The sequence below is a fragment of the Cyprinus carpio genome, chromosome A11 (assembly GCF_018340385.1).
Source record: "Cyprinus carpio isolate SPL01 chromosome A11, ASM1834038v1, whole genome shotgun sequence".
Taxonomy (NCBI): domain Eukaryota; kingdom Metazoa; phylum Chordata; class Actinopteri; order Cypriniformes; family Cyprinidae; genus Cyprinus; species Cyprinus carpio.
The window spans coordinates 9,476,757-9,500,832 of NC_056582.1; the positions used below are offsets into that span (position 1 = coordinate 9,476,757).

Sequence of the window (24,076 nt, forward strand, 5' to 3'; positions counted from 1 at the left end):
CTCCGTCCCCCTTCCCAAGGTCAAATCTGAACCGTTTTCCCCTGTGGACGGTTTTTGGCCTGTCGAGGTTGCTTGTCTAAATAATGCTCCACTCCATGCCTTTCTAGACTCCTTTTATTTCGTGTGAGCTCTGTTACTCTCCAGTGTCATTCATCCACTTTATGGTCATTTTTATTACCAACACACATCCCCCTGCATCATTTTTTCATCACTATTGTCTCAGTAGTTTTTTCATCTCAGGTGTTTTTTCATCACGCTGCACTGTTTACTTTCCATAAGCCAATCAAAAGAGACAGTGAGCTGGTTAGAGAAAAAATACATAGGTACATATACATATACATACACATACATATACATAGTGTGGGTAGAGAGCTCTTTAAAATAATCACATTGTGTTGCTTTTCAGCTTGAAATGAAGGTGGACACAGTTTTTGTTTTATCCAGCTGTATTTACTCAGTGCAACTTATAACATCCAAGTGAAAGATATAACACCAACATGTCAGAAAAAAAAGTGTTGGAAAAAGGATCACCCCCTTCTGTCAGTATTTTATTGAACCATCTTTTGCTTTAATTACAGCCTTTAGTCTGTTGGGATTTGTCTCTGTCTCTACTAACTTTGCACATCTAAATTTTGCAACATCTGCCCAGTCTTCTTTGGAGAACTAATCAATTCAACTAAAATCTGCTCATTATCGCTTGTGGACTGCAGTCTTCAAGTCATTCCACAGATTTTCGGTGGGGTTTAAGTCTGGGCTCTGACTAGGTCATGCAAGGACATTCAACCTTTTCTCCTTCAACCACTGTGTGGTCAGTTTTGCTGTGTGCTTTGGGTCATTGTCATGTTGGAAGGTAAACCTTCCCATTGTCAACTTTCTGGCAGAGGGCAGCAGATTTTTTCTCAAGAAACTTTGCTGCAGAAAAACACCCCATAACAGGATATTACCACCTCCATTCTTTACTGTAGGAATGCTGTTATGTGGACCACTCTTTGTCATAAATTCCTGCAGCTGCTTCGGAGTTGCTGTAGGTCTCTTGATCGCCTCTCTAACCAATTTCCTCCCGGCTCTTTCATCCAGTTTGGAGTGACGTCCTGATCCAGGGAGGGTCTGTGTCGTACCAAATACAGTACCTTCCACTTCTTAATAATAGACTTCACTGTGCTCCTAGGCATTGATTTAGCCTTTGAATTTTTTTTGTATCAATCTCCTGACTTGTTCCTGTCCACAACTTTATCCTGGCGATCTTTTGTCAGTGTCTTGGCACCCACAGTGGATTGATTGTTTGCTTCGGTTGCACTACCAAGGACTGAAATGCTCCAGGAAAGCTCTTTTCATGCTGAGCAAATCAAAATGACAACAGCTGATCACAGCTGAAAGGTGATTAGCTCCACTTGATTGTGTTTGCGTCATTTTAGGAGGGGGTGATTCTGTGTTTTTAATTTTTTAATTAATTAATTTAAATTTGGTGTTATATATTTAGATGTTATATAATATAAATATAATAAACAAAACCTATAATTATCTTTATAAATCTTTATCTTTATAAAACCAACTTCATTTCAGGTTGCAAAGTAACAAAATATGTTTATTTTAAAGGGGGGTGATTCTTTTCTATACCCACTGTATATGTATATCTAAATGTATATGTGTGTAAATAACAGACTTAAACCTATATTATAATAAAGGTATATTATAAATATATTAAATCTATGTTTTTCTGTTTATACTCTGTTTGGACATGGATGCAGTGGAGCTGTCATTTTTCAGAAACTTTGATATATGAAATCCATCCTAAAATGCCCAGGGATAATTTAATATTGATGTACAGTACTTAATAATTTATACATTTGTATGATTCTGTGACTCAGCAAAGTAGCGTGTGTGCAGATCCAGAACTGAGATCTGCTGTAATGCTTGACAGGTTGAGTTCTTCATTCTGAGCATGAATGTGTTGCCACAGATTTCATCACAGTGGACATAAAATCAACTCTGTGTTTTAATCGAGAGCTGATGGCTGTTCTCAGCTAGAGAATAACTGACTAATGTAATTTAGCGTCATGTCTGGGGCAATCAAATGTTTGCCATTGCTGCTCTAATTCAATCACTGTCCTCTGAAATAAACACCCTGAGAGTTCAGCCTCCAAATGAAATTAAAACTTCATCTGTGGGCATGTTTGTGTCTCCAGTAGTCCATTGTGAGATTGGAGAAAGATTGCAATTATTAGTGGGATGTGCCAGGGATACTGACAGTGAGGGCTCGTTAGTCATTGATGGCCCAGCAAGTGTATATAATTAGTAGTGTTGGCTAGGGGAAGCATCACTAGCATTATCATACTTGGGTAAGAGATTTGAACAAAGTCCTAAGTGTTGGTTCCTGTTGACTTTGTACAATGCAATTCAGTGGGAACCAAAACAATTTTGGTTACAACATTCTTCCAAATATTCTTTCATGTTTCACAGAAGAATAAATGTTATACAGGTTTGGAATGACATTAAGGTGAGTAAACAATGATTTTTATTTTTGGGTGAACTATCTCCTTAACGACCACATATCAATGCCGTGGCAACCAGGGTATGGCGTATAATACTTATGTCACACCCAGGGGCTGGCTATGCTTTGACTAAGCCACACCCCTTCTCAACTTCCACCTCGAGGAGGTCCCCAAAGCCAACCCAATGGCCAAACAACACGAGAACAAGTAAGTGATAAAAACAATCTTTATTTAAAATATTTAAAAATAGCTTGGGGAATAGGGAAAGGGCAATTAAAACTAAACTCTGACTCGGCCCTCCAGATGGACTATGCTCGGGAAGAGGTCAGGGAGCAAGGGGGGGCCGCGGGGATCCGGGGCGTGGGACTCGGGCCCCAAGGCCTGAGTCTTTAGGTATCCGTAGCGCCCTCCTCCTTCCTCCTCTTCGCTGAATACAGCCTCACGGTAAGTACTGGTTCACACACAGTTCGTTTCTCGGGGTGCTCACTCTCTTTCTCTTTCTCCACAGGCAACGGCTGGGACACACAGGCACCGTTAGTTCAGCTTGGTTTTGCTCTCACCTCTCGCTGATTACAGCTCACAGTAAGTACTGGTTCACACAGTTCGTTCCTTGGGTGCTCACTCGCTTTCTCTTTCTCCACAGGCAGCGGCGTAAGTACAGGTTTCCTCGGTCTCTCCTCGTGTTACCCACTCTCTCTCCTTTTCTCTCCACAGGCATCAACTTGGGCACACTAGCAAAGTTAGTTTGCTTTGAATGGCTCTCACCTCTGGGCTGGACACAGCGTACTGTAAGTACAGGGTTCGCTCTATTCCTCCTCGTGTTATTCACTCTCTCTCCTTTTCTCTCCACAAAGGCATCAACTTGGGCACACTAGCACAGTTAGTTTGCTTTGAATGGCTCTCACCTCTGGGCTGAACACAGCGTACTGTAAGTACAGGGTTCGCTCTATTCCTCCTTGTGTTACTCACTCTCTCTTTCCTTTCCTCTCCACAGGCATCAACTTGGGCACACTAGCACAGTTAGTTTGCTTTGAATGGCTCTCACCTCTGGGCTGAACACAGCGTACTGTAAGTACAGGTTTCCGCTGTTTCTCCTTGTGTTATTCACTCTCTCTTTCCTTTTCTCTCCACAGGTATCAACTTGGGCACAATAGCACAGTTAGTTTGCTTTGAATGGCTCTCACCTCTAGGCTGAACACAGCGTACTGTAAGTACCAGGTTTCGTCCCTCTGTTTCTCCTTGTGTTACTCACTCTCTCTTTCCTTTTCTCTACACAGGTATCAACTTGGGCACAATAGCACAGTTAGTTTTGCTTTGAATGGCTCTCACCTCTGGGCTGAACACAGCGTACTGTAAGTACAGTTTTTCCTCTGTTTTCTCCTTGTGTTACTCACTCTCTCTTTCCTTTTTCTCTCCACAGGTATCAACTTGGGCACAATAGCACAGTTAGTTTGCTTTGAATGGCTCTCACCTCTGGGCTGAACACAGCGTACTGTAAGTACAGGTTTCCTCTGTTTCTCCTTGTGTTACTACTCACTCTCTCTTTCCTTTCCTCTCCACAGGTATCAACTTGGAACACAAAGCACAGTTACTCTGGTTTGGATGGCTTTCACCTCTGGGCTGGACACAGCGTACTGTGCTATCTCCGGAGATCTGAAGCACGCTCACAACATATACTGTACTGAACTAGGCTAGGACCAGCAGTCTCCTTGTCCTCCCGCGACGAAGTGCGTGAAGGCGGGGGTTTATCTGACAGGACACACGGCAATACACAGCAGCCCACAGCAATATACAGCACCACGTCAAAATTATAGGTTTTCACAGCATGAAGACTCACCCACCACACACTCAGTGTACGAAAAGGACACCCGTCTTCTTCACTTCGCTTGGTTCGGATCTGGCGATGGAATACGCGGCCTAGCTAGTGATGTCGTCGTTGTGACTACTTCAATAAGTATTATTCCTTCGGCTCTCCCACCACGCTATATTAGGGGTAGGGCCGCCCTCCATCCTCCTGGAGAGATCTACACAACGCCAGGTCAATACACAGGGCACTTTCGACTGGCTCTTAGTACTCACATCAATGCCGCTTCCAATCCCCTTTTTCACGTCGTCTCAGTTCGCCGTATAATCCGTTCACTTCTCAAACACTTTAAGGTTCGCGATGTCTTCACAATCATACAATTCCAGCCTGAGGGAGAGAGAGAGTTAGACAGCCGCCAGCAGCGCACCAAGACGGGCACAACACAGTGCTTCACACACACCAGAAAGAGCGCGCAGACTGTGAAATAACTTGGCCTTAAGTACTGCCTTGTCCAGCGTATCCTCCAATCACCAACCGCGCTGTCCCTAACTAGGCACAGGTGCATCGAATTCCCTGATTTTCCTTCTTACGGCGCTACCGGAAATTCCGGTGTTCTGTTTTTCCGGTCCGGGCGGAAACACAATTTTGGTTCCGCCCCTAAAGATCGTCACCTTGTGACACTTACAAACATCCTGTTGGACAGTCATTAAGCATCACACAAGAACATAAATGTATACCCACACTTAGCTTGGTGCTCTTAATAAAATCCAGAACTGGCAGAATCTTCTTTCCTTGCATCTCATATATCATTTCCAGGTCTCTGTAGTTGGGAGTAGTGAATGGAGATTTTTGCCCTGTAGAAGAAAGTCAACAAACCAAAAAAAAAAAAAAAAAAAAAAAAAAAAAAAAAAACCAACAGTGTGTAAATGTTCAGAAAATACTTATTTTATCATTTACAGTAGGGGCCAAATGTTAGAGACAATATTTGGATATTAGTTGGATATCAAAATAGATTTAGTTTGTTTCATTTACCTTTTTAACCTTTAGCTTTTCCAAAGCTAAAAATTGTTAAATAAAAACAATAAAAAACAATTAGTTTGACAGGTAATTATGAAGGCTCAGTGGGACTGAGTTCAAGAGTTTAGGTGCTATAATGCTGAATACTCTACCACCTATCAAGGGAAGTTGAATTTTAATCAGCTATTCATAATATTATGCATGATAGGAGCATCGCTAGAAGGGTAAAAGGTGGGACTGGTTCCTGGGGCCCCAAGCCACAAAAATCCCCCTGAGTGCCCCCATTACAGTGAATTCAAGGCCTGAAATGGAGTAGCAATGGGCATGTTTACCTGCAACATTTGTATACTAATAAACAGTTATTCATACTATACGGTGATGCTGCAGGTAAACAGCCTCTATTATGACGAGTTGAAAATGGGCAGCCGATCATGTAGTATTGGTACCTTAGCATAAAAAAGTTTCTCACAACCTCTTGAGGATAATTGATTAAAATAACGACCCATGCAGTGTCTGTACCTTTGAGACATTACACAAATGTCATAGATTTTCTTCCTCTTAATAGAGATCATTCAGAAATATAGCCTGAGTTCTGCCGACCTCTTCTGCTCTACTGTACAGGCTGGCTTCTGGCAGTATATTTGACATCCACGTCATCTTTGCCTCTCTGGTTTTGCACGAACCAAGGTTAATTGAGAAATTTTATGGCATTGATGTCAATACATTGATCTGTCCCTGTAATCTCTTGTCTGCTTAAACAGAACAGAAAAGGCCTGAGTTAATGGGAATTTCTTTTTCTTGAAAGATGATGATTGTGTGACCTTGGAGGTCAGTCTGTAAATTTGTACGATTAACATATGACACAGCCTTAGCCCTCGATTTCAATTGGACTGATTTCCATGCACTACTATTCATTTTTGTTAGTAGTCGCCAAAAGACCATTAAACCTGCTGCCTTAACCTGACTGTACATGCTACTATACAGATCCATTCAGAATAACTAAACCACTGACCACACCAAACACTAAAAAACCTAAAACAACCACACACAACAAAAAACATAAAACACTAAGCCAAATACAAGCCAAAAAAATAATGAAAAGAATAATTTACTGCCATCTGGATGTGAGTCACTATTCTCTCCGCCATCTCTGATGAAATCGTCCACGTTTTCTCTGCATTAGTGCTGTTTTGAACTTATTACTTGTTATTACTAATGCATTCCCTTACTGGATCCTTGAACTTTCCAGAAGTTTACCGGTTTCAAATGACATCCTGGTTAGTGTGCTTTATAGTGTCATTTCTAATCATCCAGACACTGACGCTTTGACTTAGTACCGGCAACATGTCATAAATGCTGGTACCGGCCCACTTCAAGCACTGACTATAATAGAAAAGGTCCCTCAGGGATTATATTAAAATATCTTTGTCATTGTGATGGTTGTGAGGATTGAGGGGTGTATTTGCGCTGTGTATTTGAGTGCCGTAAGCTTTGTGATCCATTTTAGCTTGCCTAAGGTTAGCGTATACTCCATGTTCTTTCACAAGAGTACCCACTGAGAGCTCCAAACAATATCAACCAAGCAGATGAATGTGTGATGTCAAAGATGTATTGTGTAGCTGTGATTATACCATGTCCTGGTCATCAAGAGCCTTCATCTTAACACCATGAACATGCTGTACAAAAGTCTTCAGTTTGTTTTCTGTGAACTGATGTTCTGTCAGTGCAGATTATAAACTCCCTTTACCCAATATAGAGCCCACACCAACCTGTGTATGTAAAACACCTCTTGTGTAGCAGTTTATGTAGGAAGTCTCCATCCTTACTCCTTCTAAAGCCAAGGGTGTGGAAATAACTCTGTGTGGATTAAGGCTGACTCCAGTTTGTTGTCTGGGGCAACAAATGACCTCCACGCGGGTCTGGATAGAGATGAAGAACAGTCACATTTTTATCATCTTAAACAGGCAATTGTCTGTCTGTCTGTCTGTCTGTCTGTCTGTCTGTCTGTCATTCTGTCTGTTTGATGGTTCGGTGATTCTATCTGTCTGTCTGTTGTTCAGTCATTCTATCTTTTTATCTATCTGTAATTTTATCTATCTGTCTGTCTGTTGTTCTGTCATTCTGTCCGTAGAATATCTGTCTGTCTTTCAATCATTCTATCTGTCTGTCATTCTGTCTGTCTGTTTATCTGTCTGTTGTTCTGTCATTTTCACTCTATCTGTCTGTCTGTCATTTTGTCATCTGTCTGTATAATATATGTCTGTTGTTCTGTCATTCTATCTGTCCGTCATTCTGTCTGTCATTTTGTCATCTGTATAATATCTGTATGCCTGTCTTTCACTCATTCTATCTGTCTGTTGTTCTGTCATTCTATCTCTCTGTCTCTGTCTATCTGTCTGTCGTTCTGTCATCCTGTCTGTTCAGTCGTTCTATCACATTATACATTACTCACATTTCACTGCTGATTATATATTCTCTATATAATTGTGTATGTGACGAATAAAAATCTTGAATCTAACTGTCTGTCTTGTCGTTCTGTCATTCTATCTGTCTGTCTGTCATATTGTCACTCGATCTATTTGTTTGTCTGTCTGTCTGTCTGTCTATCTGTCCGTCTTTTGTCATTGTCTGTCTGTATAATATCTGTCTGTCTATATGTCTGTCTGTCTTCCAGTCATTCTATCTGTCTGTATAATATCAGGCTGTCATTTTGTCATTATATTTGTCTGTCTGTTGTTCTGTCAATCTATCTGTCTGAATAATACTTGTCTGTCTTTCAGTCATTCTGTCTGTCACTTAGTCATTGTATCTGTCTGCTTGTTGTTCTGACATTCTATCTATCTATCTATCTATCTGTCTGTCTGTCTGTCTGTCTGTCTGTCTGTCTATCTATCTATCTATCTATCTATCTATCTATCTATCTATCTCTGTATATTGTTCTGTCATTCTGTCTGCCTGTATAATATATGTCTGTCTGTCATTCTATCTATCTGTGTGTCTATTCTTCTGTCCAATGTTTTATATTTCTGTGTTTCTGTCTGACTCGGTAGATAGATAGGCACATAGACACATAGACAGATAAATAGATCATTTTCGACAGTGTTTCACCTGTTTTCATTTTTTTTTCCCCATCATAATTCAATAAATATTTCTTCCAGTAATTCCAGTTTAACTTTCTGTGGGGTGAGGCCAATTCACTTTAAATTCCAACTCATGAATTGAAAGTCTTCAATTCTAAATGTTTCACAACCCTGCTAGAATCCACTTGGAACATCCTAGCAACAACATAACAATGCTTGGCAACCACCTACAAAACTCTTGCAGCGTGGTGGTGGGTTTTGCATGAGTAAGTAAGTAACATTTTGTCAGAAAAAGTAAAAGTCTAGTTTTGCACTGCATTGGGCTTATGCAGTTGATGGTAATAATAACTTTTGTACTCTACATCAAACCATTTTGATACCAAATTAGGTGGCCACTGTTGAAAAGCACTGCACTAGATCGTAGATGCAGAGATTTAATCAATGGCCACGTTCATACATCAGCAGAATACGGTTGTCAGTCCATGTGTTGCGTGTTTTCATGTGTGGTCACATTAAATTACAAAAACCAATAAACAAGATACAATCCATCAAAAATTTTTATATCAAGTCTCCACCGGAGCCGCTCCCATCAGGTTCGTGTTCTACGCACAATTCAAATGTTCTGCTCTCCACCCAAATTAAAATTACAGCTGCTGTCGGTTAATAAAGATTTGACGGATGAACTTGCGGCTCAATTGGATTCGTTGTGTCAGAAAATTATAAGACTTTCAGTTTTATGGACGTCTCCATCTTGGATATAACTTAGGTCACTGTCACTATGGTAACTGGTAAAGAATACGGGCTTGACTCCCATTGCACATTCATACAGACAGTTTTCGAGAGCTACTGTAAGTATGCTGTGTGAACGTGACATTTTGAGACTCCTGTAAGAAAATTTGGTTGTCAATCCCAAAAACTGACTGTGTGAAGGTAGCCAATGTTCATTTAATTTAGTTGATGTAATGGTAAAAGTGAAATTATCTGGTTACACTTGCCTTATTTTGATGCAAACCGTAAATTTCGTTCAAAGAGATTGCATTAACAGATGGCTAAAGGCGGTACATAATCAAAGGACAGCAACCATTTTTTTCAGAGCTGGTTATGCACAGTGCTGAACTGACATGGATGTTGACAGCCCTGTGATGAGTGACTGTTCTCCTCTAGGGTACTAAATTTAAATTCAACATGTCTTTCAGTGTAACACATTTATGTCATGCAGGATTATTTCTCCACAACGGTGAGCATTATGCTAATTTAATTTGTTAAAAAAGAGAAGATACATGCTTAAAAAAAAAAAGGTAAAGAGCATCCCTGAGGAATGAGAATGTAGACATGGATTACAGCAGAGAGCCGATGACTATTCAATAGAATTTGTGCAGTATAAAATGGATTGAGTCATATTCTCTGCTCTAAAAAGGTTGTCTTTACAGTTGTCTTTTGTGTAGAGTATTTTACAAAATTACTCAGCATTATAGCCTTAAAATAAAATTGTCACTTACCCTCATGTCATTCCAATCCTGCATGCCCTTATTTCATACATTGATTTCAAAAGGAGACGCTTTTCCAGAATGTTCACACTGCTTCTTAGACGGCTTTTAATATAGCATGCAAGTTTTTATTTTGTCATTTTTTAAGCTTAACAGTCCCTAATCATTCCTTTTCATTGTTTGCACCATTTACAGCATCAAGGTTAACATAACTTTTTGTGCTGTATGGAAGAAAATGTCATAGTGGTTTGAAAAGAAATGAGGGTGAGTAAATGATGACAGAATTTTCTTTTTAACTGGACTATTCTTTACAATATATAGCTTTCATCTTATCCAGATTTTTGTGGTCTGTTCTGGAGAGTGTCTGTGCTGTGGTATAAGTGCATCATAATATTGTGTCCTGGGGACAGTCGCCCTGCTGTGTCAGGATGTTCAGAAATTTTCATGTTGAATCTACGTTTTAACTTTCAATAAAGTGGAATGCTCTCAGACATGTTTTTTTTTTTTTTTTTTCTCTCACTGTTTCTCCATGAGGCATCTTTGAATCATTTGATCCGAGCAGGGTAAAGTGTAACATTCGCGTCATCAGTGTGTAATACAGCCTTTAAATATCTGATCTTTTTATAATGACTTAGTCCAGGATAAGTGTATAATCTCAGATTATGTCCATTTAATACCCATAACCAAAGAGGTTCTCTTTGGTTGCAGGAGATTTTTTATCTATTGTATCTTATTTATTATATATTACCATATTTCTATAGCCAATATATGGGTATATATATGGGTTAAGTGTAATAAATGGCCATATATGTGGCCACAAGTGACTGTCTGAATCATTGAATCATTCATTCAACGATTCATTCAAAAACACTGATTCTTTCAGAAATGAAACAATTGAGCGACAAATTTGTTCACTCATTGATTTGCTCAAAAACACTGATGTGACACTGTTTCATTCATTCAGTTCGTTCAAAAAACTGATTCATTCAGACATAAAACAAGTGAATTGGTCATTGAATCATTGAATTGATTCATTAAAAAAAAATTATTCATTCAGTAACAAAACAAGTGACCAATTTCACAAATGAGTCATTGAATAATTGAATACTCATTGATAACTCAAGTGATTAGTTCAAAAATCCTGATTCATTTAGGAATGAAAGAAGTGACTAAACGTGTGAATGGTTGAATCACTCATTCAACCTATTCATCCAAAAACATTGATTCATTCATAAACAAAACAAGTGACTGATTTAATTAATGAGACATTGAATAATTCACTCCAGCGATTAGTTAAAAAATACTTTTTCTTTTAGGAACAAAACAAGTTTAATGTGTGAATCACTGAATTACTCATTCAGCCTATTCATTCAAAAACACGTATTAATTCTGAAACAAAATGGACCGACTTTATATATGAATCATTGAAAGTCAAATGATTGGTTTGGAAGAAAAGGAAAAAAAGAAAAAACAAAACAATAAACAAAATCAAACGTGAGTTACATACTGTATACAGTTTGACCATTTCCCTTCTCTCTCTTCTCTCTTACAATGCAATGACCTCAACTGACAGTCTCTGTAAGGCTACATTAACTTACAAATTAAATTAATGACTCAGCTCACCAAACACATGTAGAGTCACCCAGAGGTATAATCACACGTTGAGTAGTACTATGTAAATGGTTGGATACACTGACGCAAAGTGTGTAATTTGAAATAATTCAGGTCTAAGGTCAGGATTTCGATAACATATACAAACTGAGTGCTGGATTGTAGATTTGTTCATAATGGGGCTATGTGAAAACGGAGCAGGCTAATTGAAACATGAAGGTGTGCTCTTGACCTGCCTGTGTGAGCACCCCAGGCCTCAGTGTTTGTAAAACAAAAAGAGCTGCCTCACATCTCTGCACGACGCAAGCCACACTAATTCACAACCTGTTGCTAGGGCAACACCTGCCATAGACAAAGCTGTACCTATTAGTCAGACACAATCTACTGTAATGCCTCTGAACCTGAAACCTTCCTACTCAAGTGCTTCATTGTGGGAGGTCTTTCTTTTTTTCTCACTATTAAATTTATTCAGAGTGTCTTAATTTCCTCATACCAGTAAAGATGTAGTCTGTAAAGGCTGGATTTAAGCTTCTGGAAGGCCGCCTCCACCTTCTCAATGGTGTTTGAGAATGGTTTTCCAAACCAGGGAGTGAACATGACTGAGAAATTCTTCTCCAAAGTATGCGCCACCTCCAGGAGCCCCTATGTGGAAGGGAAATAGAGAAAGGGATTTGTTTTTAATATGCTTATTTCATTTACAAATAATCATATCATAAATACTTGGAAGTTACTGAAATGCACATTATAATTTTTTATTACACTGTATATCCTTATGATAATTTGGCTTTTATATTTTGCTCTAGCACTTCTATTAGATGGGCATGTGGTTTTGATCATTTTGAAGTAAAATAAAATGATATTTTATAGTAGTGATTAAATCAGGGGTGTGCCAGCTGTCAGACTATAATACAACTATAATACTATTCGAGTATTGATATATGTAGATAAGTATGAGATAATTAATACCAGTATTGATAAACTTGGAAAACAAAAACTGTTGAATGGCAAACTTGGAAATCATTATTTCTAAAGATAAATTTTAAACAACAATAGACAACCAAAACACAACTAACAAAATCCCATAAAACACTCCTTTAACATAAATGAGTTCTGTGAAACGCTTTTTGACCATGAAAACACCACTGACAAGAGCTCAGATAAGATGCCTTTCACTTAAGGTACATCTTGTATATACTTTCCATTTTGAATTTACAGCACTAACAGCTGCAGGATGTTGCTCTTTTCTACATATGGGATACTCATAAAAGTGTTGCTGTGTATCCTTACACTTTTTTTTTTCTCAGAGGACAAAATTATATACAAAAAGAAGCTCTTCTCTTTATTTACATCGTTCATAACAGCATATTTCTTGTTTTTGGCATCAGCGGTGAATACGTTTCTATTGTATATGAAAACCTTTCAGTGGGAAAAAAAAAAACTCAGGGCAGTTTCAAGAAGATGAAAAAGCTCAGCCTTACTGTGGGCCATCATAATAAACACACAAGTTGAACTGCAATCCATGTGGGATGAAAATGGATAGAAAAAAAAAATACATAAATAAAAAAGGAGAGGGCTTGAGGTACACTGAGAGTTATCCCACACTCAGCTCACTTCAAGCAAATGCAAATTATGAGACGGTTGCAGATACAGCCCACTTTAAGGAGGTCAAAATGCATTCATTTTATATGTTGTAAATTAGAAAAAAGGGTTTTTCCCTTGAGTTTGCATGAGAGAGGCAGCCTGGGCTAAGAGCACTTATATTAGTATGAATATTTCCAGAGTCTCCACCATCTTCAAATTATTAATGAAGTGAACACACATTGCAGATTTAAATAAAAGGATAAACCAAGAATAATCAGTGCACTATATGAAGGGAAAGGAGCATTACACAACACTGAACTGCCAAACTAAACCATGCTCCTTTAGGGCAAAGGTGCTGATGTTTTTACACAGACTTTTTGTGATTGATATGCACTGATCTACCTCAGTCGGCACTCTTTTAAGCAATAATCATTCATTGAGATTTTGATTGGGCGCTGGGCTGCATTGGGCACCCAGCAGCCCATCCGTCCTCACCTGCCAATAGAGTTTGATGAGCTCGCTTATGCTGGTTGTTGCCTCCTAACAGCCAGTTAATGTAGTCAGCAATCATGGCACCCCTAATGACCAGGACAAAAACAGGCAGACGGTATCAGACAACTTTCAATCAAGAGGTTACATCGTTTAGAGGGAGACTGCACAAGAGACATGGCACATACTCGATAAGGGAATTCACTCGACAGACAAACATGCACATGCCATTCAGGGTCTTGATACAGTGAAAGTGCTTGCATCAGGCTGACTCATGTGGTTGCTGGCACAAATTTCTCTCTCTCATGTATTCTTTCTCAGTGTGACAGGGTTGTGCTAATAATGTTCATGTGTATGCATCAAATCATCAAACTTGAGAGATTTTAAAGTGTAAAATTGACCTGTGGTCTTTATATAATAAACTGCATTTATCTCTGATATAAGTAGAAAACACATGCATGTAATTACTCTAAATGTAATAAGGTTATGTAACAATGAGGTTAGATGTAATATTTATCTTTGCATATAGTTTCACATGCTTTTTGTTAAAACAGAAGGCTTTATTTCCATGATAAACATTTTAAACAGTTTTCTAAATAGTTGTCACAATATATGTTATATAGTCAATTTAAAAATTCTATAAGAATAATATAAAAATATAATATAATATAATATATATATTAATATAATGTAATGTAATATAATATAATAGAGATATATATAATATAATATAATATAATATAATATAATATAATCATCAATGAACAAACAGTTATTTTAAAATAAGTTGTTTAAATTAATGAACTAAATTTTTTCTAGGCGTGGTCTACTGTACATTTGCTGCAGTTTTAGTTGCAATAAAATGTTCATATCACAATGCATTACAATCTTAGTTTTATTTATTTTTATTTTATTTTATTTCATCATTGTATCACTATGTGTCAGGTACAGTAGTTGCTGATATACCTTGTAATCCTTTTTGGACACTTGTACATTTCTATCAAATAAGGAAATAATAAATGATAAAGTCTAGTGTTATATTTATTTTTATATTTATAGTGTTATATTGTCTAGTAGTTGTATTTTGTTACTTATGCAAATAGTTGATGACAAGTGACTGACTTTGAGTGAACCATTCAATCAACTGATTCAGGAATGCTTGAATACATGCACTAACTGGCAATACTATGTAAAATTTAAGTTACTCAGTACATTACATGTTTATTTAACTGTTGTATAAAACCAGTGGTCTGAATATCATTCATAGTTGTGATTATTTGAAACAATAGCAGTCTTATCATGTAATATTGCAGTGCTTACTTCTTCTATTTATAACTACATAACCCTGTAGTTTTGGTGGTGGTGTTGTTTAAGAAACTTGCTTAAGCAAGGACATAGAAGTATCGGAAAGTCATACACTGAAGTTCAGGCTATCTTTTAAATGTGTCAGAAGAGAGCATCAGGTTACATGCATATGCATGTATGAACTTCAAATTGATGATGCGGTTATGTGTGGAATGCAAAAATGGAGACACATTAAAAAACAGCACAGTAGTGCTAAGGATGAAATATTACCTTTCTCATCACCTTGTGCTATGAAATAGAATTAAGACTCCTCCAAATTCACACATGCACTGGAAAGTGCGTGACTAGGATTGTATTAGGCACTATTTCCTAGTACGCATTTTGATAAACTAAGCTGATTAAATGATCTGGCTTGGTTAAATCTTTTTTTTTTTGAGAATGGAAGGGCACATTTACTAGGCCAAATGAACACACACTTTTACGATATAATGCAGGAAATTAAAACAAGACACTTGTTTTCCTATCATGATATAAATCAAATCTGATTGGAGAATGCTGTGAAAATTTTAATTGAATGTCTCTTGAGATAAAGGCATCTTTAGTTACACTTTATTTTAAGGTGTCCTTGTTTCAGTGTAATTATACATATAAGTACTGAGTAATATTAATTAACTACATGTAATTACTATATGGTTATGGTTGCATGTAATTATGCATAATTAATTGTTATTATAATAGTAAGTACATGTAACGTGTAACAAGGACACCTTAAAATAAAGTGTTACCGCATCTTCTTGCCTAGTCATTTGTCCGACTATAGTTCAAGCGTGTATTCTGCTCCTTGGCCTCCTCCAGAGAGCTAATCTGCAACTAGAGCCAACATGTACAGATGACCCGACCATAACCCTTGTAATTAGTCCAGGTCTGATCTTTTAGCTCATAATGACAACTAAAGGCCCCGATATGCTTCAAACTAAATCAAAGAATGAACTGATATAACGTAATTTCGAACTAAATCTGGCCGAAACGAAGTTTGTTTTGAGTTCGTTTCAGCAGTTCGAAACAGATGACCAAAGCAAACTTTCTGGGGGAGTTTGGTTTGGCTCCTAAACACCTTTGAGTTTCCATTGGTCTATGGCGATTAGGATTTTTTTTTTTTTTTTTTTTACAGTTTGCATCTCATTCAGCGGAGGTCAGGCAAGAGAACAACATCTCCTATCACTAGCATAAATACAATGTGTCGAATCACTGAGCTGGCACAGATATATCCACACCTGTATGATTGCTCAGAGAAATTCAGAGAAAGCATTTAATTCCTAGAAAGAAATTGCAATGAAGCTTGGTGTCGACGACCCAGAGTTATGCAAAAAGTGATGTAGAGAAACATCAGATGCAAGTTTTCCAAAGCCATGAAAAGTATGAGAGGAAAGAGTAAAGAAATAAGGTAGCAAGTACCAAATACATATGTTTCAAATAAATGTTACACCATACTGCTGCAATATTTGTTCCACATCACGCTAAAGTTTTCAGACTATGAGACATTCACACTTCCCATAAAGGACTGATTATGGAATTAGACTGGTTCTTTTGTATTGCAGACATGATACTTGACTCTGAACTGCTGCTAATCTTTATTCTTTTGTCTATAATATTTTGACCATTGGTGCCTGTCTCACACCTAGATTGCCTAAGCTTCTTCATTTCATAGTTGTTGTGTTTGGGGGATATGCGCGAGTGTCGCGAGTCATGTTTACATTAATCTACACCCTGTCTCCAGCAGCGCGGGGTGTTGGAAAGTTCAGAAAGAGTATACCGTCGCTCAGCCTTTTCAAACTTCTTTTTGCCCCCAAACAAAGAACGAAAACGAACTTCGTTTGAAGTATACTGGGGCCTTAACCCCACGTGAGAATTCTATCAGTTCTCACCAGTGTAGCCGGATCATTGTGTAGGTTGCTTAAAATTCTTCATCTTCTTCATCGGATCTATGGATCTCCTTATGTATGGGTGGTTGAGTGAAGAGACTCAATTGATTTTGTTCTAGAGAACAGCTGCTATATTTGCCATGACTCACTCATCTAATGACCCAAGATGTGGCTCATCTTCAGGGACTAGAAGCTATATTTTAATAATAGGAAATATAAATGGTTTGTTAAAAAATTTTCAGAATAGCATGCTTAAAGGTATAGTTCCCCCAAAAATGAAAATTCTGTCATTAATTACTCACCCTCATGTCGTTCCAAAGGTGTGCAAGGGTAATTGTTGATTGATAAACTAAACTCAATTTGAATTTTGTGTGCAAATGTCTTAATTTACGACATTCTGACCAAATAATGAGTCAAAATAAAGATGGATGCATTAAAGCTAGAGTCATTCTTGTGTATTGACACAATGGAAATCGAAGTTCAAGTCGGGCACAATGAATTAAAGGACATAGTATGCAATGCAGTGTGCTCCATTGTCATCCAGGATTTCTGCATACTAAATCTTGCCAAAAATGAAGAATAGTGTGCTATTAGGAATATAGTCAAAATCTCTGTGACATCGTTAACTCAAAGCCTCATGTCATTTTGCTTTCTTCAAGCTATCGCTGAATAACAATCCAGCATCACCCCCTGTCTTGATACCAGTGAGCCGGGAATCATGGGGAGGCCTCATTTAGCCTGCTGAATTAATGCTTGAGGAGGATGTGCAAGTGTCCTGCAGGGGTGAACGGAGCAATTCTCTCGGGTGTAAATGCCAATTAAATGTTTACCAATAATTAACCACAGTACTTACTTGTCCCCTCACAGGCTGAAATGTTGTTGTGGGTAAACATGGCATTTACAGTTAAGAACGCAGCAGGGCTGGTTAAGTGTTTCTCACTCTGTTTCTACTTCTGCATCTGTTCAGGTGCCACATTTGCAGCTCTGAAGCAGCAGTCACGCACTGTTCTGTACTGGCAGAAGAGCTGATTCCTGCGGTGCGACGCCACTCGGTCTAAGAGGAGTTCCTGGTGTGTAACGCTGCTTTCTCTTTTTGAAATGGGACGATTTTTGGATGAGAGCCAAGAGATGGTGTGTCAGTCACCCCTTGTTTTCTTACCCAAGCATCAAATTAAATGCTAATTGTTTTTGTCTGTGTATGATGTGGCGCTGAGCGGCACAGTGAGCTTGACTAGAGACCCGACACACAGAAACTGGATGCTTGTGTGTGTGTGTGTGTGTGTGTGTGTGTGTGTGTGTGTGTGTGTGTCATTATTACAGAGCACAAGCAGCACTTATCTTTCTCTCCCCCAGAACAGGCCTGGATCGCCCTTTAAATGCCATTTAAACCCTGTCATGTCATCAATGCATGACGCCATCCCTTTGCTTTAAAAAGGAGCATGCTGGATTTGTGAATTAACCATTTAATCGCTTTCACTAGCGTCCGTAACAGGAATGAGAACTGTTGCCATCCCTATGATGTGGGACCTTTAAACTCTGTGGATAAAAAAAAAAAAAATTCACATGGTTGCATCAGAGCAGAAAGCCTTGTGGGCAGCACTTTGAAATGTAGCACGGTTGTGCTTCAGGCGACCCACAGTCGAGTCGCGGTTTGTGGTCCTTTCCCGATCTCTCTCTCTCTCTCTCTCTCTCTCTCTCTCTCTCTCTCTCTCTCTCTCTCTCTCTCTCTGTTTCCTGTCAGTTTACTGTCCCCACAAAGGCAAAAATGGCAAAAAATAATTTATTATTATCTTTTTAATTTATTAATTTAAAGTATTTCAATAAACCTTTTACAGTTCACAATTTTATTTATTTATTTACTTAGTTACTCAGAGGCAAAAAGGACAGTACAGTACCAGCAGTAATATTGTGAATATATTAAAATTTAAAATGTATGTTTTTCTATTTTAATATAATTTTAAATATTATTTATTCCTGTGAATTTTCAGCAGCCATAACTCCAGACTTCAGTGTCATATGATGCTTCAGAAATCATTCTAATTTGCTGATTTGCTGCTGAAGAAGTGTTTCTTATTATTAATATTGAAAACAGTTGTGATGCTTAAGGTAACACTGTATTTTAAGGAGTCATTGTTACAGGTTACATGTACTTACTATTATAATAACATTTAATTATGCATAATTACATGCAAGTAACCCTAAGCCAAACCCTAATCCTAACCCTAACCATATAGCAAGTACATTTAGTTAATTAATATTACTCTGTACTTAAATGCATAATTACACTGTAACAAGGACACCTTAAAATAAAGTGTAATAAAATAAAATCTTTTGTAACATTATAAATGTTTTTACTCTTCTTAAAGTATCTCTTCTTAAAGGGTAGTTTTAAAGTAAATCAGTAAAACAAATATAATTTATTATCTATATAAAAGTATATTAATTGAAGAATAGAAGGAATATTATAAATAATAATAATAATGTTAAACAACATCTAGTTTAATATTAGATTGTGTAGTTTTGTGTCACAGGGGTATTTGAGGCTGTGTGGGTACACAAGTAAAAGTATTACAGTACCATATTAACACATATATCATAGGGACATGAAATTTCATACCTGGAATGACCTGATCAGCCTTCAGTTCAGTTCTCAAGCTTTTTGTAAACACCTATATAAAATAAAAAATATCTAAACACGGTGTACTGCTGTAGTGTATTGCTTTCTCAAACTCTGCATGCAGCCCTGCTTTACTTTCCAGCTGTCAATGTTTGTGCCTGTCACATAAATCACTTTTATGTCCACTAGCAGGCATCAATGATAAAGTTACATTCAGTGTGTAGGCAGGGAGTCGAGGTAATTTCAAAGTCCTTGTTATTTCACCGGCTTGGGCCACACGGGGGTGTCAAACAGTAAGATCTATGCCAAAGGGATAAAAAAAAAAAAATGAAAGCAAAGAAACAGGGGCATAAGAAGGAAGGAAAGCAAGTAGAGAGATTTCCAAGCAGGCCACTTCATATCAAGATAATAACAAGTATGGCAGTGGAGGCCCTTTGTGGCTGCCACAGAGAGAAACATGCCATTTGGGCTGCTATGTGAGGCCGACAAGTCCAAAAGGCTATTACATCCTTAAGAGTGAGAAGTGTTGGGGGTGGGTGGGGGTAAAGACCCAGTTGTTGCCCTCAGCAAACAGGGGCATGGCCTGTCTGACTTGCCACTGTGTGCCCTTGAGCTCCTGTGCGTTCTAACAGCTCCTACACAGGAACGCTGAGATTTTAGAAGGGCACATTCCTGCTGAACAGAAGCGCTAAAATATGCAGGAGTATTTTGCCTGTGAATAACAGCATGTCCCCTAATTCACACGGTGAGGCAAAAACTCAAGATTGGCATCAGGCAATCTCCATTGTTTTCCTATAGCGTCAGCACTTAGTGCATTCTTGGCTCCGCGACGTGAGGTTTGGTTCACTGCTCTCTCATACCCCCTGACAACAAAGGTCCAAGCTTGACAAATCAGATTGTTTATGCATTTTACTCCACCCCTTCCTCCCCCCAAAAAAACAACCAAACAAACAAAATTTGCATCAGGACAAAATGTTCTAAAACCTAGCCTTGCTCTCTACTGCCTACATACAGTGAGAAGTGAACTGGCTCATATTATATTCCATATTTATTATTATTATTATTATATAATCTCTATAATTAAATGTATTCTAAAGAGAAAATAATGTATAGAATATTTTTTAATTATAGTTTTTATTTTATATTACACACACACACACACACACACACACACACACACACACACACACACACACACACACACACACGCACGCACACACACACACACACACACAATAAACAATGTTTTAGAATAATAACAATAATAGTGTTTGAATTATTTAATTAATTATTATTTTTTTGTAGTTTACATGCATTAAAATTACACAAAAGCTATGATCATGATGCTACATGTGAATTTTTATAATGTTAAATTAATTGTTTTTAAAACATTTTATTTGAGTAAGAATTAGATGATGGCATGGTTAATCTAAATGTAAAAAACAATTAATTGTCTAATATCAACTGATATATGCAGTATCCAATAGCTACCATTACAGTAATTAAACAATTTGTACTCTTGACTGATAAATGTTATGGTGCCAATACATTCTGCATCCCTAAGCATTGCTGTATATTGCTGCTTACTGCATTGCCTGTGTCTAAGTGCTTTAAACCTGCCATAACACTCAACAACCTTACACACTTTAGCAATCCATGCGTGTGTAACATTATTTTGATTAAACATTGAAGTGTCTCACACAACTGTAAGTATTGATTAAAGGGCTGCCACAGTTGACCTTGTTTGAGAGCGATAAGCGGCATCGCTTTAATTCAGAGACAAAGCTGTCATTGCTGTAAATGGGGCTGGCAGAGAACGCTAGCTCATTGAGCTACTTTCTCCACGCACACTTCAAGACTGATGACTCTGTCAGCGACCTCTCTGGCGGCATGCATCTGGCCTCATAATAGCCCAAAAGGACTAATTTGGCTGTCCAAAGACATACACCTGCAAATGCACTTTTCATGGGGAAAGGGCAACTTGGCTAACAAGAGAGAGCTGACAGGGGTGCTTGAATAAACATTCTTATTCAGTCTTTTAAAGTGGCAACCTGTAATATTCAAATCACTAGATGGTGCACTATTGACACAAATTGACTCAATGTCAAAACCATCACAAAGTAGCTCTAATCTGGACATGACCTCAAGACCACAGCAGGGGGTCTAAATCCTCACAAAATCCTCCTTTTCGATGAACAACAGATTTGTGCAGTCACTTTATTTACAAATTTAATTTTAAATAAATTTTACATTTAATATGTATTAATAATGTTGCAGCTTCAGAGAAATTTCAGAGAAACCAAAGAGGGTCTGTAACCAGCTCTGAACATTTTTTGACAGTGTTTTTTTTTTTTTTTTTTTTTTTCTGTTTGTAATATGAAGGTCACATTAACACCTTCTTGAAAATTTGTATCATGCTTAATTTTTTTTTCTACTACTTTTTACATTTACAGATTTTTTTTATTTATCCTTGTCCCAGACTGAGATCTTAAAATATATAAATATGACAATTTTATGAATGAAATGTAAAAGATTATATTTATGTATAGAAAAATGTATAGAAAAATGTTATATGCATAGAGAGAGAGAGAGTGTGAGTGCCTATTACATCAAAATATAATTTCAGATATGATAAAATTTCTTATATGATGCTTGTATGTTCACAGTTGGACATTGTTAGTAGAAAAATAAACAAGTTAAGGTCAAAAGTTTTTTTTTTTTTTTTTTTTTTGATGAAGTGCAGTCAGATTCTGCACATAAACAAAAAAACAAAAAAACAAATTAAAAACAAACCTGACTTCTGGAAATGAGCCATAAGGTTAATTTTTCCCCCCGTGCTAAATGCTGACGGCGCATTTAGGAGTGTTTACTGTTGTACTGGCTCTTGCTGTGAGCAATGGAGAACACTTTCCAAAAGCAAATTCTGCCAGGATCCATCAAGAGCAAAGGTTACACTGTTAATTTCATTTCTGCATTGAGAAAGCTTGTCTCCAGCACAAATGGAGCGATATTGCCTTCTAGAATAATTTCCGTTTTTGAGTTCAATATCTTGATGTGTCACTCACTCTTCCTTCAGTTAAGATTGCGAGGGGAAGTGAATCTGTGATACTAAACACATGAATCTATATGCACATATTTCCTGGAGAAGCTGTTACCGTTTTTTTTTTTTTTTTTATGTTTTCTGATGGTGCACATTGACATCTGACTTTGATATTGCCTACAGAAATGAAAATATAAAAAAAAGAGAAATGCGACAATGCTTTTCCCTTCACAACAGAAACAACATGAGTCATGGATGGATATAAGTAACCATTACCAGAAAGAGGAAGAAAATGGCACAATGATGAAAATGTGGAGAATAATTTGGTTTCTTTGTGCCGGAGAGCTATTGCTTCTGTGAAATTTACTGGCATGTGAACTTAAAAAAATAGATGCATTTTCCTCTTAAAGAGCTCAAATGGCTGAGCAGCATTTGCTGGAGGGAGGATGTGATTAGGTTAAAGAGTGGGTCAGCTTCAATGGCCGTGCTCGCTTCTTTGAAATGCACAACCATGCATTGTGCTCTGACAAACTGCACTCGGACTCTGCTTTAATCTAGCGTGGAGTTTCAGGAGTAGACTGTACTGAGCAATGTCAGCAGAGATTCATTTGATGGGAATGTAGAAAGATTGGAATTCTGTGCCAGTTTGTGTGTGCTGGGTCTCATTCACATATAACCTCTGCATGAACATCATGAGTCATCAAGTTTGTCCTTACAATTTAAATACATTTATATATGTATATGTATATGTATGTGACTGAGTGACGTCTGTACTTCCAGGTCAGAGAGCACCTGTCCATCAAAAGCTCACTATCCAATCAGAGTAGATCACTGTTAAGCCTGCCCCCACGAGAGGTTTGTGTCAAAACACCAGACGAAAAACTGTGAAGCGTAAGCGAAATCTGTAGCAATGCATTCAGAACCCACGATTAGCGAAAACGAATCTTTGAAAAACATCAACAAAGAATGAAGCATATTTGAGAGCCTTTTAAATTTGTGCGACTGAGTTCATTTTTTTCATTTTCATTGTGTTTTCTTCTTTTGTAATTGCATATATTTGATAGTTTCTGAAAAAGTTAAATTCAGTTTTATAAAGTTATGTTCATTTTTTTTAAGCAAATGTAAATCCAGACAGTAGATAATTATAGAAAACTGCCAATACTGTATGTAAAATCTAAATTACACAGTCTTAAATTTCTAGTAATAATAATAAAAATAATATAATATGGGAGGGTGTGTCAGAAAAGCTTTTCCTGAGTCTGCTAGTCCTTGTCCGGAGGCTCCTGAAGTGCCTCCCGGAGGGCAGGAGGTTAAACAGTCTATGGTCAGGGTGAGAGGAGTCCTTGAGAATGCTGTGAGCTTGACATAGACAGCGTTTTCTCTGGATGTCCTCAATAGCAGGGAGTGGTGTCCCTGTGATGTGTTGGGCAGTTTTCACCACCCTCTGCAGTGCCTTGCGGTCAGCAACTGAGCAGTTCCCATACCAGACTGTGATACAACTGGTCAGGATGCTCTCGATCACACACCGGTAAAGGTTCACCAGGATGGCTGAAGACAGCTGGTTCTTCTTCAGTGTCCTGAGGAAGAAGAGAACCTCCTCCCTGTAGGCAGTCTCGTCGTTGTCTCTGATG

General features: G+C 37.8%; 1 protein-coding gene across 1 annotated transcript in view; it reads right to left on the reverse strand.

The window, feature by feature from the left end:
• LOC109087867 (spermatogenesis-associated protein 16-like) overlaps positions 1 to 24,076 on the reverse strand; it is a 57,732-nt gene that overhangs the window by 17,752 nt on the left and 15,904 nt on the right. The window contains exons 4-5 of the mRNA XM_042765780.1: positions 12,212 to 12,221; positions 11,985 to 12,133 (exon numbers count right to left, since the gene is read on the reverse strand). Of these exons, the coding sequence (XP_042621714.1) occupies positions 11,985 to 12,133; positions 12,212 to 12,221 (159 nt within the window). The remainder of the gene's footprint in view (positions 1 to 11,984; positions 12,134 to 12,211; positions 12,222 to 24,076) is intronic.